Genomic DNA, 12170 nt, shown 5'->3' on the forward strand with positions numbered 1-12170 from the left:
CTGATTAATATCTATGGACCGCAGTCAAGATGGGGCAGGAAATGCCTCCTCACAGAGATCAAGCCCTTCCTTTTTACATCCCAGCAGGTTGTCTTTGGAGGTGATTTTAACACCATAATTAGGCCTGAAGACAGGAGAGGCTCCATAGACAGGCTGGCGTACGATAGCGTTTTTCTTAGAGATATGGTGAGACAAGCAGGCCTGGTAGATGTGCATATTAAGCACTGCCCTGGCAGCACGGGATTCACATTTCAGAGAGGGAATAGTCAGAGTAGGATAGATAGGTTTTTTTTAAAGGAGAACTCTGCTTTCTCGGCTCCTGAGTTGAGGGTGGTGGAGTTCTCTGACCACTGTATGCTGTCTGTGACTCTGAATGCCTCGGACACTCCACCCAGGGGAAGGGGTACCTGGAAACTGAATTCGGCTCTCCTGGAAGACGTAGAGGTAAGACAATCCTTTGAGGATTTTTTCCAGGCACAGGTTTCTATTCTGGACTTTTGCAGCACTAAGTCAGAGTGGTGGGAACTTGTGAAACAAAGGGTGATTGGACTTTTCAAGGCCATAAGTAAGAGGAAGCAGCTTGGTATGTACATTGCCTACCAGCATTTGCGGAGGAAGCTTGATCGTCTTGTCTCGTATAGAGGAGATCCAGGGGAGATCTCTGAGGTGAAGTTTCTTCTTAGAAAGTGTCAATACGACCGGCATGCCTCCTTGGTTCTGGAGAGGGATTATGGAAAATATCACTCGCCTGATCCTTACCAGAACTGTAAGCAAGGCATAGCAGTTAAGACGGTCATAGGCCTGAGGGATAGTACGGGTTCCCTGGTGAAGTCCAGATCAGGGATCCTGGAGATCTTCAGATCATATTATGCAGATCTTCTAGGAAGAAAGGACCTTTGTCGGGACAAGATGGAAAGCTTTCTGGATTCTACTCCAGGATTGGGAAATGGTACATTGCCTTTGATGGATTTGACAGAACCAATTTCAGTGGATGAGGTAGTCCATGCTATAGAGAAGCTGGCTACCAAAAAATCGCCTGGGCCAGATGGGTTGACAGCTGAATTTTACAAGTGTTTTAAGTCCATTCTGGCTCCCCTTTTAGCGGAGGTTTATAACAGCTGTCTAGAAGAGGGTTCGCTCCCTCCCTCCATGAGGCAATCCGCTGTGATTCTTCTGTCAAAAGGTAAAGACCCCTCAATGATTGAGAACTGGCGCCCCATCAGTCTTCTCAATGTTGATAGAAAGATCTTGGCGAAGATTCTTTTTTGGCGCTTGTCGTCAGTGGCAGGCGATTTGTTGTCCAGTCATCAGCACTGCTCGGTCCAAGGTAGAAGTACCTTTTCAGCGGTTTTAGCTGTCCGGGAGGCTTTGGAGCGATGCAGGGCTGCTGGATGGAGAAAGTACTTGCTGGCACTGGATCAGGCGAAGGCTTTTGATAGAGTCAATCACGAGTACCTGTATTTGCTACTTGGTAGATACGGCCTGCAGGGGAGGTTTATAGATTGGCTGAAGACATTATATAAAGGGGCTGAGAGCTTCCCACTGGTTAATGGTTGGGTTGGACGGCCTTTTGAGGTTGGCTCTGGTGTGCGCCAGGGATGTCCTCTGAGCTCCCTGTTATATGTATTCGCAATCGACCCCTTCATAAGAAGGCTAGAGTGTGGATCTTTGTGCGGGGTGCCTTTGGGCATTGCTGGTGTGCCACCTTTGAAGGTCGTGGCCTATGCCGATGATGTGTCTGTTATTGTCTCTGGAACAGAGGAGGCGCAGGAGGTGGTCTCTATGATAGAGCAGTACACGGAGGCTTCTGGTTCTAAAGTCAACCATGAAAAGAGTGAAGTTTTCTGGATGGGTGAGGAAGGTGAAAGCTTCGAACTTCCGGATGCCTTCCCAGAGCCCCAGCAGGAAATTAAAGTGTTGGGCATCAAATTTGGTCCTGGTGACTATGGTCATCGAAATTGGGAAAGCAGGTTGGTGTGTGCCAATGCCAAAGTAGCAAGCTGGAAGAAATGGAAGCTTTCATTGAGGGAGAGGGTTGACTTGATCAAAACGTACCTGGTCCCAATTTTTTTATATGTCAGCTTCGTCTGTATCTTGCCAGTATCTCTCTATGCAAGGGTGTACAGCTGCTTTTTCCAACTGTTATGGGGAAGTAGGCTGAACCTGATCAAACGCAATGTAACTTACCTGTCTAGGCGGGAGGGTGGCCTAGGAATGGTCAACCCAATAGTTTTCTTTTCTCTGCTGTTTTTAAAGTACAATCTTGGTAACATGCTAGCAGAGAACCCGCCGGGATGGGTGGGTATTTTTCAATCTTGTTTTAGGCCTTTTCTGCGATGCTGGGAAGATGGCGGGCCAGTGAAAAGTCTGAGAGTCCGACATGGCAAGCTCCCGGCTTATGTTGCCCCGTGTCTGAAAATACTTCGGCAGTGGCAGGTGACAGTGGAGGATATCAAGTCCCTCCCCAGGAAGCTTCTGGAGAAGAGGATTTTGGGCTCTGCTTTCAGTGTGTCACTGGCCTTAAGGGATTGCCCAGGCTCTGTAATGAGGGAGGGATTGCGTTTAATCAATTTAGAAAGAATCCCCTTGAAGTTTAGGGATCAAGCCTGGCTCGCTTTCCATGGAAGGCTCTATGTGAGAGGGAACTTGAAGCATCGCCCTGTGGATGATCGGGATTGTCCTAGAGCAGAGTGTGTTGGTAAAGTGGAGTCTATGGACCACTTTTTGCTCCAGTGTCCCTTTAACATAGAGGTGTATAAAAGGGTGGGGAGGGCTCTAGGCATCCCCTTTTTCTATCGCATGAGTTATGCGGAGTGGGTGTATGGGGCATTCCCGACTCACTGGGATTTTGATTTCGATACACTGTTTTTAGTTAGTATAGTTGTCCGTTACTTCACATGGAATGCACGGTGCCAGATTACCCTGCGGAAGAAAGTCCTCTCTGTTGAGGTGGTGGTGCACGATATTCTGGGTGAGGTTGGGAAAATTCGGGGTCTTGAGAAGGGCAGGGAGCCTCGGGCAGTCTGGATAAGGGCGTGGAGGAATATCAGACTTGCCTTTGGTGAACTGCCCATCTCTGGGTGAGTGGCTCTTTTCTTTTTCTGTTTCTTTCACTCCCTTAGCTTTTGTTGGTTAGTATCTTCTTTTTGAAGAAGGGCTGCATGCATAATGGGTGCAGGATTGTTTCTTAACCTCACAAGTTTGATGTCTGGTGTAATGGTGTGAGTTGTAATAGGATTTATGTTATTGCTGTAAAGTATTTTTTTGTTTTGAGAGCAGTTTTGCTATATTTATTTTAATTTATGTAAATATGTATATATTTATGTATATTTATATATTGTGATTTTATGCTTAATGATTGCAAGACTTTTAATAAAGAAAAATTGGGAAGAATGTTCCTTACATTGGTGATCAGTGGGAAGAATGTTCCTTACATTGGTGATCAGTGGGAAGAATGTTCCTTACATTGGTGATCAGTGAGAAGAATGTTCCTTACATTGGTGATCAGTGAGAAGAATGTTCCTTACATTGGTGATCAGTGAGAAGAATGTTCCTTACATTGGTGATCAGTGAGAAGAATGTTCCTTACATTGGTGATCAGTGAGAAGAATGTTCCTTACATTGGTGATCAGTGAGAAGAATGTTCCTTACATTGGTGATCAGTGAGAAGAATGTTCCTTACATTGGTGATCAGTGGGAAGAATGTTCCTTACATTGGTGATCGGTGAGAAGAATGTCCCTTACATTGGAGATCAGTGAGAAGAATGTTCCTTACATTGGTGATCAGTGAGAAGAATGTTCCTTACATTGGTGATCAGTGAGAAGAATGTTCCTTACATTGGTGATCAGTGAGAAGAATGTTCCTTACATTGGTGATCAGTGGGAAGAATGTTCCTTACATTGGTGATCAGTGAGAAGAATGTTCCTTACATTGGTGATCAGTGAGAAGAATGTTCCTTACATTGGTGATCAGTGAGAAGAATGTTCCTTACATTGGTGATCAGTGAGAAGAATGTTCCTTACATTGGTGATCAGTGGGAAGAATGTTCCTTACATTGGTGATCAGTGGGAAGAATGTTCCTTACATTGGTGATCAGTGAGAAGAATGTTCCTTACATTGGTGATCAGTGAGAAAAATGTTCCTTACATTGGTGATCAGTGAGAAGAATGTTCCTTACATTGGTGATCAGTGAGAAGAATGTTCCTTACATTGGTGATCAGTGAGAAGAATGTTCCTTACATTGGTGATCGGTGGGAAGAATGTTCCTTACATTAGTGATCAGTGGGAAGAATGTTCCTTACATTGGTGATCGGTGAGAAGAATGTTCCTTACATTGGTGATCAGTGAGAAGAATGTTCCTTACATTGGTGATCAGTGGGAAGAATGTTCCTTACATTGGTGATCAGTGAGAAGAATGTTCCTTACATTGGTGATCAGTGGGAAGAATGTTCCTTACATTAGTGATCAGTGGGAAGAATGTTCCTTACATTGGTGATCAGTGAGAAGAATGTTCCTTACATTGGTGATCAGTGGGAAGAATGTTCCTTACATTGGTGATCAGTGAGAAGAATGTTCCTTACATTGGTGATCAGTGAGAAGAATGTTCCTTACATTGGTGATCAGTGAGAAGAATGTTCCTTACATTGGTGATCAGTGGGAAGAATGTTCCTTACATTGGTGGTCAGTGAGAAGAATGTTCCTTACATTGGTGATCAGTGAGAAGAATGTTCCTTACATTGGTGATCGGTGGGAAGAATGTTCCTTACATTAGTGATCGGTGGGAAGAATGTTCCTTACATTGGTGATCGGTGAGAAGAATGTTCCTTACATTGGTGATCAGTGAGAAGAATGTTCCTTACATTGGTGATCAGTGGGAAGAATGTTCCTTACATTGGTGATCAGTGAGAAGAATGTCCCTTACATTGGTGATCAGTGGGAAGAATGTTCCTTACATTGGTGATCAGTGAGAAGAATGTTCCTTACATTGGTGATCAGTGAGAAGAATGTTCCTTACATTGGTGATCAGTGAGAAGAATGTTCCTTACATTGGTGATCAGTGAGAAGAATGTTCCTTACATTGGTGATCAGTGGGAAGAATGTTCCTTACATTAGTGATCAGTGGGAAGAATGTTCCTTACATTGGTGATCGGTGAGAAGAATGTTCCTTACATTGGTGATCAGTGAGAAGAATGTTCCTTACATTGGTGATCAGTGGGAAGAATGTTCCTTACATTGGTGATCAGTGGGAAGAATGTTCCTTACATTGGTGATCAGTGGGAAGAATGTTCCTTACATTGGTGATCAGTGAGAAGAATGTTCCTTACATTGGTGATCAGTGAGAAGAATGTTCCTTACATTGGTGATCAGTGAGAAGAATGTCCCTTACATTGGTGATCAGTGAGAAGAACGTTCCTTACATTGGTGATCAGTGAGAAGAATGTTCCTTACATTGGTGATCAGTGAGAAGAATGTTCCTTACATTGGTGATCAGTGAGAAGAATGTCCCTTACATTGGTGATCAGTGGGAAGAATGTTCCTTACATTGGTGATCAGTGAGAAGAATGTTCCTTACATTGGTGATCAGTGAGAAGAATGTTCCTTACATTGGTGATCAGTGGGAAGAATGTTCCTTACATTGGTGATCAGTGGGAAGAATGTTCCTTACATTGGTGATCAGTGGGAAGAATGTTCCTTACATTGGTGATCAGTGAGAAGAATGTTCCTTACATTGGTGATCAGTGAGAAGAATGTTCCTTACATTGGTGATCAGTGAGAAGAATGTCCCTTACATTGGTGATCAGTGAGAAGAACGTTCCTTACATTGGTGATCAGTGAGAAGAATGTTCCTTACATTGGTGATCAGTGAGAAGAATGTTCCTTACATTGGTGATCAGTGGGAAGAATGTTCCTTACATTGGTGATCAGTGAGAAGAATGTTCCTTACATTGGTGATCAGTGAGAAGAATGTTCCTTACATTGGTGATCAGTGGGAAGAATGTTCCTTACATTGGTGATCAGTGAGAAGAATGTTCCTTACATTGGTGATCAGTGAGAAGAATGTTCCTTACATTGGTGATCAGTGAGAAGAATGTTCCTTACATTGGTGATCAGTGAGAAGAATGTTCCTTACATTGGTGATCAGTGAGAAGAATGTTCCTTACATTGGTGATCAGTGAGAAGAATGTTCCTTACATTGGTGATCAGTGAGAAGAATGATCCTTACATTGGTGATCAGTGAGAAGAATGTTCCTTACATTGGTGATCAGTGGGAAGAATGTTCCTTACATTAGTGATCAGTGGGAAGAATGTTCCTTACATTGGTGATCAGTGAGAAGAATGTTCCTTACATTGGTGATCAGTGAGAAGAATGTTCCTTACATTGGTGATCAGTGGGAAGAATGTTCCTTACATTGGTGATCAGTGGGAAGAATGTTCCTTACATTGGTGATCAGTGGGAAGAATGTCCCTTACATTGGTGATCGGTGAGAAGAATGATCCTTACATTGGTGATCAGTGAGAAGAATGTTCCTTACATTGGTGATCGGTGAGAAGAATGATCCTTACATTGGTGATCAGTGAGAAGAATGATCCTTACATTGGTGATCAGTGGGAAGAATGTTCCTTACATTGGTGATCAGTGAGAAGAATGTTCCTTACATTGGTGATCAGTGAGAAGAATGCTCCTTACATTGGTGATCAGTGAGAAGAATGTTTGAAAAAGTATTCATACACCTTGAAATTCCCCACATTTTGTTACAACCAAAAAAGTTAATGTATTTTATTGGGATTTTATGTGATGGACCAACACAAAGTGTCACATAATTGTGAAGCGGAAGGAAAATGATAAATGATACAAATAAATATGTGAAAAGTGTGGGGGAGGGGTATTTGTATGGCGCCCCCCGGAGTCAATACTTTGTAGAACCCCCTTTCTCTACAAGTCTTTTTGGGGGTGTCTCTACCAGCTTTGCACATCTAGAGAGGACATTTCTGCCCATTCTTCTTCTTTGTAAAATATCTCAAGCTCTGTCAGATTGGATGGAGAGCGTCTGTGATCAGCAATTTTCAAGTCTGGCCACAGGTTCTCAATGGGATTTAGGTCTGGACTGTGACTGGGCCATTCTAACACATGAATATGCTTTGATGTAAACCATTCCATTGTAGCTCTGGCTGGATGTTTCGGGTCGTTGTCCTGCTGGAAGGGGAACCTCCGCCCCGGTCTCAAGTCTTTTGCCGACTCTAACAGGTTTTCTTCTAAGATTGTCCTGTATTTGTCTCCATCCATCTTCCCATCAACTCTGACCAGCTTCCCTGTCCCTGCTGAAGAAAACCATCCCCACCACATGATGCTGCCACCACCATGTCTCACAGTGGGGATGGTGTGTTCAGGGGGATGGGCGGTGTTAGTTTCCCCACACATAGCGTTTTGCTTTTAGGCCATAAAGTAGAATTTTGGTCTCCTCTGACCAGATCACCTTCTTCCACATGTTTGCTGCCCCCTCCCCCACATGGCTTCTCACAAACTACAAACAGGACTTCTTATGACTTTCTTTCTCCAATGTCTTTCTTCTTGTCACTCTTCCATAAAGGGCAGATTTGTGGAGGACACGACTAATAGTTGGGGTTTGCTACATTACAGGGATGTTTTTGTTTTCTTTTGCTGGGTCTTGGCAGCTCATTCTAAATAATTCTAAAGAATATTCTCTCGTAATGTAACAAGTGTTAGTATACAATGGTGCGGTGAACGGGATTGGAGATTTTCTTCCATATTGGGCTCTTTCAATTTTGACAAAGCACCTGTTTAATGTGATCTCCCCTCCTCTCTCTATAGGGGCGTCAGACTCTGAGGAATTATCGGTGTAAGGAGGTGGAGAACGCTGGGAAGATGCATCCGGGGATGTACAGCACGTTTAGTAAGCACTGAGGGGGTGAGTGTGACGGAGATCTTGGAGTCATCCAGGAGGATTGGCTCTGGAGATGACCTCTCCCGCTGATTCAGTATAACCTTCTATTAATGAGCTCCAGGCTGCTATAACAAAGTATCCATATCAGACCAACAGTGTGCTGAGCACTGACCACCTATGATAAAGTAAAGTTGTGCTCAGGGGGGTGGATGAGGGTGCCCTCTGCTGGTCGACCTTTGAAAATTCTGGCTGTAATGCTGATCTTCTCTAATGCTGAAATGGACAAGGTTGGGTAGGAGCAGTAGGAGGGATGATATGGACAAAGTTGGACCGAAGCAGGAGGAGGGATGATATGGTGACAGTATGGACAAGGTTGGGTAGGAGCAGTGACATTATGGACATGGTTGGGTCGAAGGAGGGATGATATGGTGACAGTATAGACACGGTTGGGTAGGAGCAGTGACAGTATGGACACGGTTGGGTAGGAGGAGGGATGATATGGACAAAGTTGGACCGAAGCAGGAGGAGGGATGATATGGTGACAGTATGGACAAGGTTGGGTAGGAGCAGTGACAGTATGGGCACGGTTGGGTAGAAGGAGGGATGATATGGTGACAGTATAGACAAGGTTGGGTAGGAGCAGTGACAGTATGGACACGGTTGGGTAGGAGGAGGGATGATATGGACAAGGTTGGGTATGGAAAGGTCAGGTTGGAGGAAGGGCAATATGCTCTGCTGGTCGACTTTTGAAAATTCTGGCTGTAATGCTGATCTCCTGTAATGCTGATATGGACAAGGTTGGGTAGGAGCAGTAGGAGGGATGATATGGACAAGGTTGGGTAGCAAGAGGGATGATATGGACAAGGTTGGGTAGGAGTTGGAGGAGGGAGGATATGGACAAGGTTGGGTAGGAGTAGGAGGACGAATGATATGGAAAAGTTTGGGTAGGAGCAGTAGGAGGGATGATATGGACAAGGTTGGGTGGTAGAAGGAGGAGGGATAATATGGACAAGGTTGGGTAGGAGCAGTATGAAGGATGATATGGACAAGGTTGGGTAGAAACAGTAGGAGGGATAATATGGACAAGGTTGAGTAGGAGCAGGAGGAGGGATGATATGGACAAGGTTGGACAGAAGCAAGAGGAGGGATAATATGGACAAGGTTGGGTGGGAGTAGGAGGAGGGATAATATGGACAATGTTGGGTAGGAGCGGTAGGAAGGATGATATGGACAAGGTTGGGTAGGAGTAGCAGGAGGGGTGATATGGACAAGGTTGGGTAGGAGTTGGAGGAGGGATGATATGGACAAGGTTGGGTAGGAGTAGGAGGAGGAATGATATGGACAAGTTTGGGTAGGAGCAGTAGGAGGGATAATATGGACAAGGTTGGGTGGGAGCAGTAGGAGGGATGATATGGACAAGGTTGGGTAGGAGCAGTAGAAAGGATGATATGGACAAGGTTGGGTAGAAACAGTAGGAGGGATGATATGGACAAGGTTGGACAGAAGCAAGAGGAGGGATAATATGGACAAGCTTGGGTGGGAATAGGAGGAGGCATAATATGGACAATGTTGGGTCGGAGCAGTAGGAAGGATGATATGGACAAGGTTGGGTAGGAGCAGGAGGAGAGATGATATGGACAAGGTAGGACAGAAGCAGGAGGAGGGATAATATGGACAAGGTTGGGTGGGAGTAGGAGGAGGCATAATATGGACAATGTTGGGTCGGAGCAGTAGGAAGGATGATATGGACAAGGTTGGGTAGGAGCAGGAGGAGGGGTGATATGGACAAGGTTGCGTAGGAGCAGTAGGAAGGATGATATGGACAATGTTGGGTAGGAGTAGGAGGAGGGATAATATGGACAAGGTTGGGTAGGAGCAGCATGAAGGATGATATGGACAAGGTTTGGTAGAAACAGTAGGAGGGATAATATGGACAAGGTTGAGTAGGAGCAGGAGGAGGGATGATATGGACAAGGTTGGACAGAAGCAAGAGGAGGGATAATATGGACAAGGTTGGGTAGGAGCAGGAGGAGGGATGATATGGACAAGGTTGGGTAGGAGCAGGAGGAGGTGGGATGATATGGACAAGGTAGGACAGAAGCAGGAGGAGGGATAATATGGACAAGGTTGGGTGGGAGAAGGAGGAGGGATAATATGGACAAGGTTGGGTAGTAGCAGGAGGAGGGATAATATGGACAATGTTGGGTAGGAGCAGGAGGAGGGATAATATGGACAATGTTGGGTAGGAGCAGGAAGAGGGATGATATGGACAAGGTTGGGTAGGAGCAGGAGGAGGGATAATATGGACAATGTTGGGTAGGAGCAGGAAGAGGGATGATATGGACAAGGTTGGGTAGGAGCAGGAGGAGGGATGATATGGACAAGGTTGGGTAGGAATGATATGGAGGACAAAGTTGGGTAAGAAGAGGAGGAACAATATGGCAGAAGATGGGGCATGGTTAGGTTTTAGAATTAGGAATGTGCCCTCATTCTCCGCACTGATTATTTCTCTGTCTTTCTTTTCAGATGGAATCCAGACGTTGTTTGAGAAGATCCTGAATGGCGGATAGTGAGGAAGATCCCATATACACCAAGTCCGTCCTCCTCATATAATCCACTGTATGGGAACTAGAGAGGTGACAATGAGGCCACCAGAGAACCACGAATGTGACAACCCGTCTTTGTGTCTATGGAGAGCTGTGACACTGAAATCACCTGCAGAGGATGGAATAAAGTGACAAGACTTGTAATGTGCCTATTCTATACTATTGTATACCTGGGGGGAGGGGGGAGGGGGGGGGGTATATCACCTGCATAGGAATTGTCAGTTTACACTTTACATTACATACCCGTTGGGCCCCTCGGCAGCCATAAGGAGACCCTGCCCCCACCAACCCACCAACTTGAATAAACAAAAGGTTAAAGCCACAGAACAATCAGGAACTTTACATCCTTCCTTTCTATAACTTGCGATGTGCCTCTGAACTTGCTAGAAAATCTGACTTTTCCAGGAAGAGTCAATTCCCGAATACAGCCCCGTCTTTCCTTCCATGTCATATCCCCCGCCTCTTCTGGGAGTGTCTAATTACTGTCTGTGCTGGCCCAGCTACACTGCCTCTCCCCTCACATCCCTAAATAACATTTATGTAACTGACGGGGGAGGATTAAAGGGGAATATTGAGTGACAGCTCTGAGGACTGCTGACATCACATCCAAGATGGCGGCACCCGGTAAGCAGTCTCACGACTTTTGGATGTCGACACTGGAGAGATCACATGACCATATAAGCCTATGGGAAGAGGGGTGGTCCAGTGACGGGTCTCTGACCATACTGTGAAGAATAGGGATGAGTGGTACTGCTCTGGGTTCAGTAAACATAGAGGAAGTTTGGATGATAAACCCGAACCCCACTGATATCAATGGGGGCCGAATCTGTCAAACCCCAAACGGGGGTGGGGAGGGGTTCACTGTCCCATAAAACGTAAGCGTACATAAAACCCTCCTGTACTATGTCTACAGTCTCTGATCATCTCCTGTACTATGTCTGCAGTCTCTGATCATCTCCTGTACTATGTCTGCAGTCTCTGATCATCTCCTGTACTATGTCTGCAGTCTCTGATCATCCCCTGTACTATGTCTGCAGTCTCTGATCATCTCCTGTACTATGTCTGCAGTCTCTGATCATCTCCTGTACTATGTCTGCAGTCTCTGATCATCCCCTGTACTATGTCTGCAGTCTCTGATCATCTTCTGTACCATGTCTGCAGTCTCTGATCATCTTCTGTACTATGTCTGCAGTCTCTGATCATCTGCTGTACCATGTCTGCAGTCTCTGATCATCTTCTGTACTATGTCTGCAGTCTCTGATCACCTCCTGTACTATGTCTGCAGTCTCTGATCATCTTCTGTACCATGTCTGCAGTCTCTGATCATCTTCTGTACTATGTCTGCAGTCTCTGATCATCTTCTGTACTATGTCTGCAGTCTCTGATCATCTCCTGTACTATGTCTGCAGTCTCCGATCATCTTCTGTACTATGTCTGCAGTCTCCGATCGTCCCCTGAATCATGTCTGCAGTCTCTGACCATCTCCTGTACTATGTCTGCAGTCTCTGACCATCTCCTGTACTATGTCTGCAGTCTCTGATCATCTCCTGTATAATGTTTGCAGTCTCTGATCATCTCCTGTACTATGTCTGCAGTCTCTGACCATCTCCTGTACTATGTCTGCAGTCTCTGATCATCTCCTGTATAATGTTTGCAGTC

General features: G+C 45.2%; 2 protein-coding genes across 3 annotated transcripts in view; both read left to right on the top strand.

The window, feature by feature from the left end:
• LOC143997815 (retinoic acid receptor responder protein 2-like) overlaps positions 1-10655 on the top strand; it is a 30518-nt gene extending 19863 nt beyond the window's left edge. Inside the window, exons 5-6 of one of the 2 annotated variants that reach the window (XM_077493628.1) lie at positions 7833-7914; positions 10432-10655. In XM_077493628.1, coding sequence (XP_077349754.1) covers positions 7833-7914; positions 10432-10475 — 126 coding nt within the window. In that variant the 3' untranslated portion in view covers positions 10476-10655. Of the gene's footprint in view, positions 1-7832; positions 7930-10431 lie in introns of both variants that reach the window. The other variant, XM_077493629.1, reaches the window with a different exon arrangement.
• Positions 1-12170, top strand: part of LOC143997817 (retinoic acid receptor responder protein 2-like) — a 112919-nt gene that overhangs the window by 21328 nt on the left and 79421 nt on the right. The window lies entirely within an intron of this gene.

Source organism: Lithobates pipiens, unplaced genomic scaffold (genome assembly GCF_037356315.1).
Source record: "Lithobates pipiens isolate NorthernLeopardFrog02 unplaced genomic scaffold, aLitPip1_a1.2 Scaffold_19, whole genome shotgun sequence".
NCBI classification, from domain to species: Eukaryota; Metazoa; Chordata; class Amphibia; order Anura; family Ranidae; genus Lithobates; species Lithobates pipiens.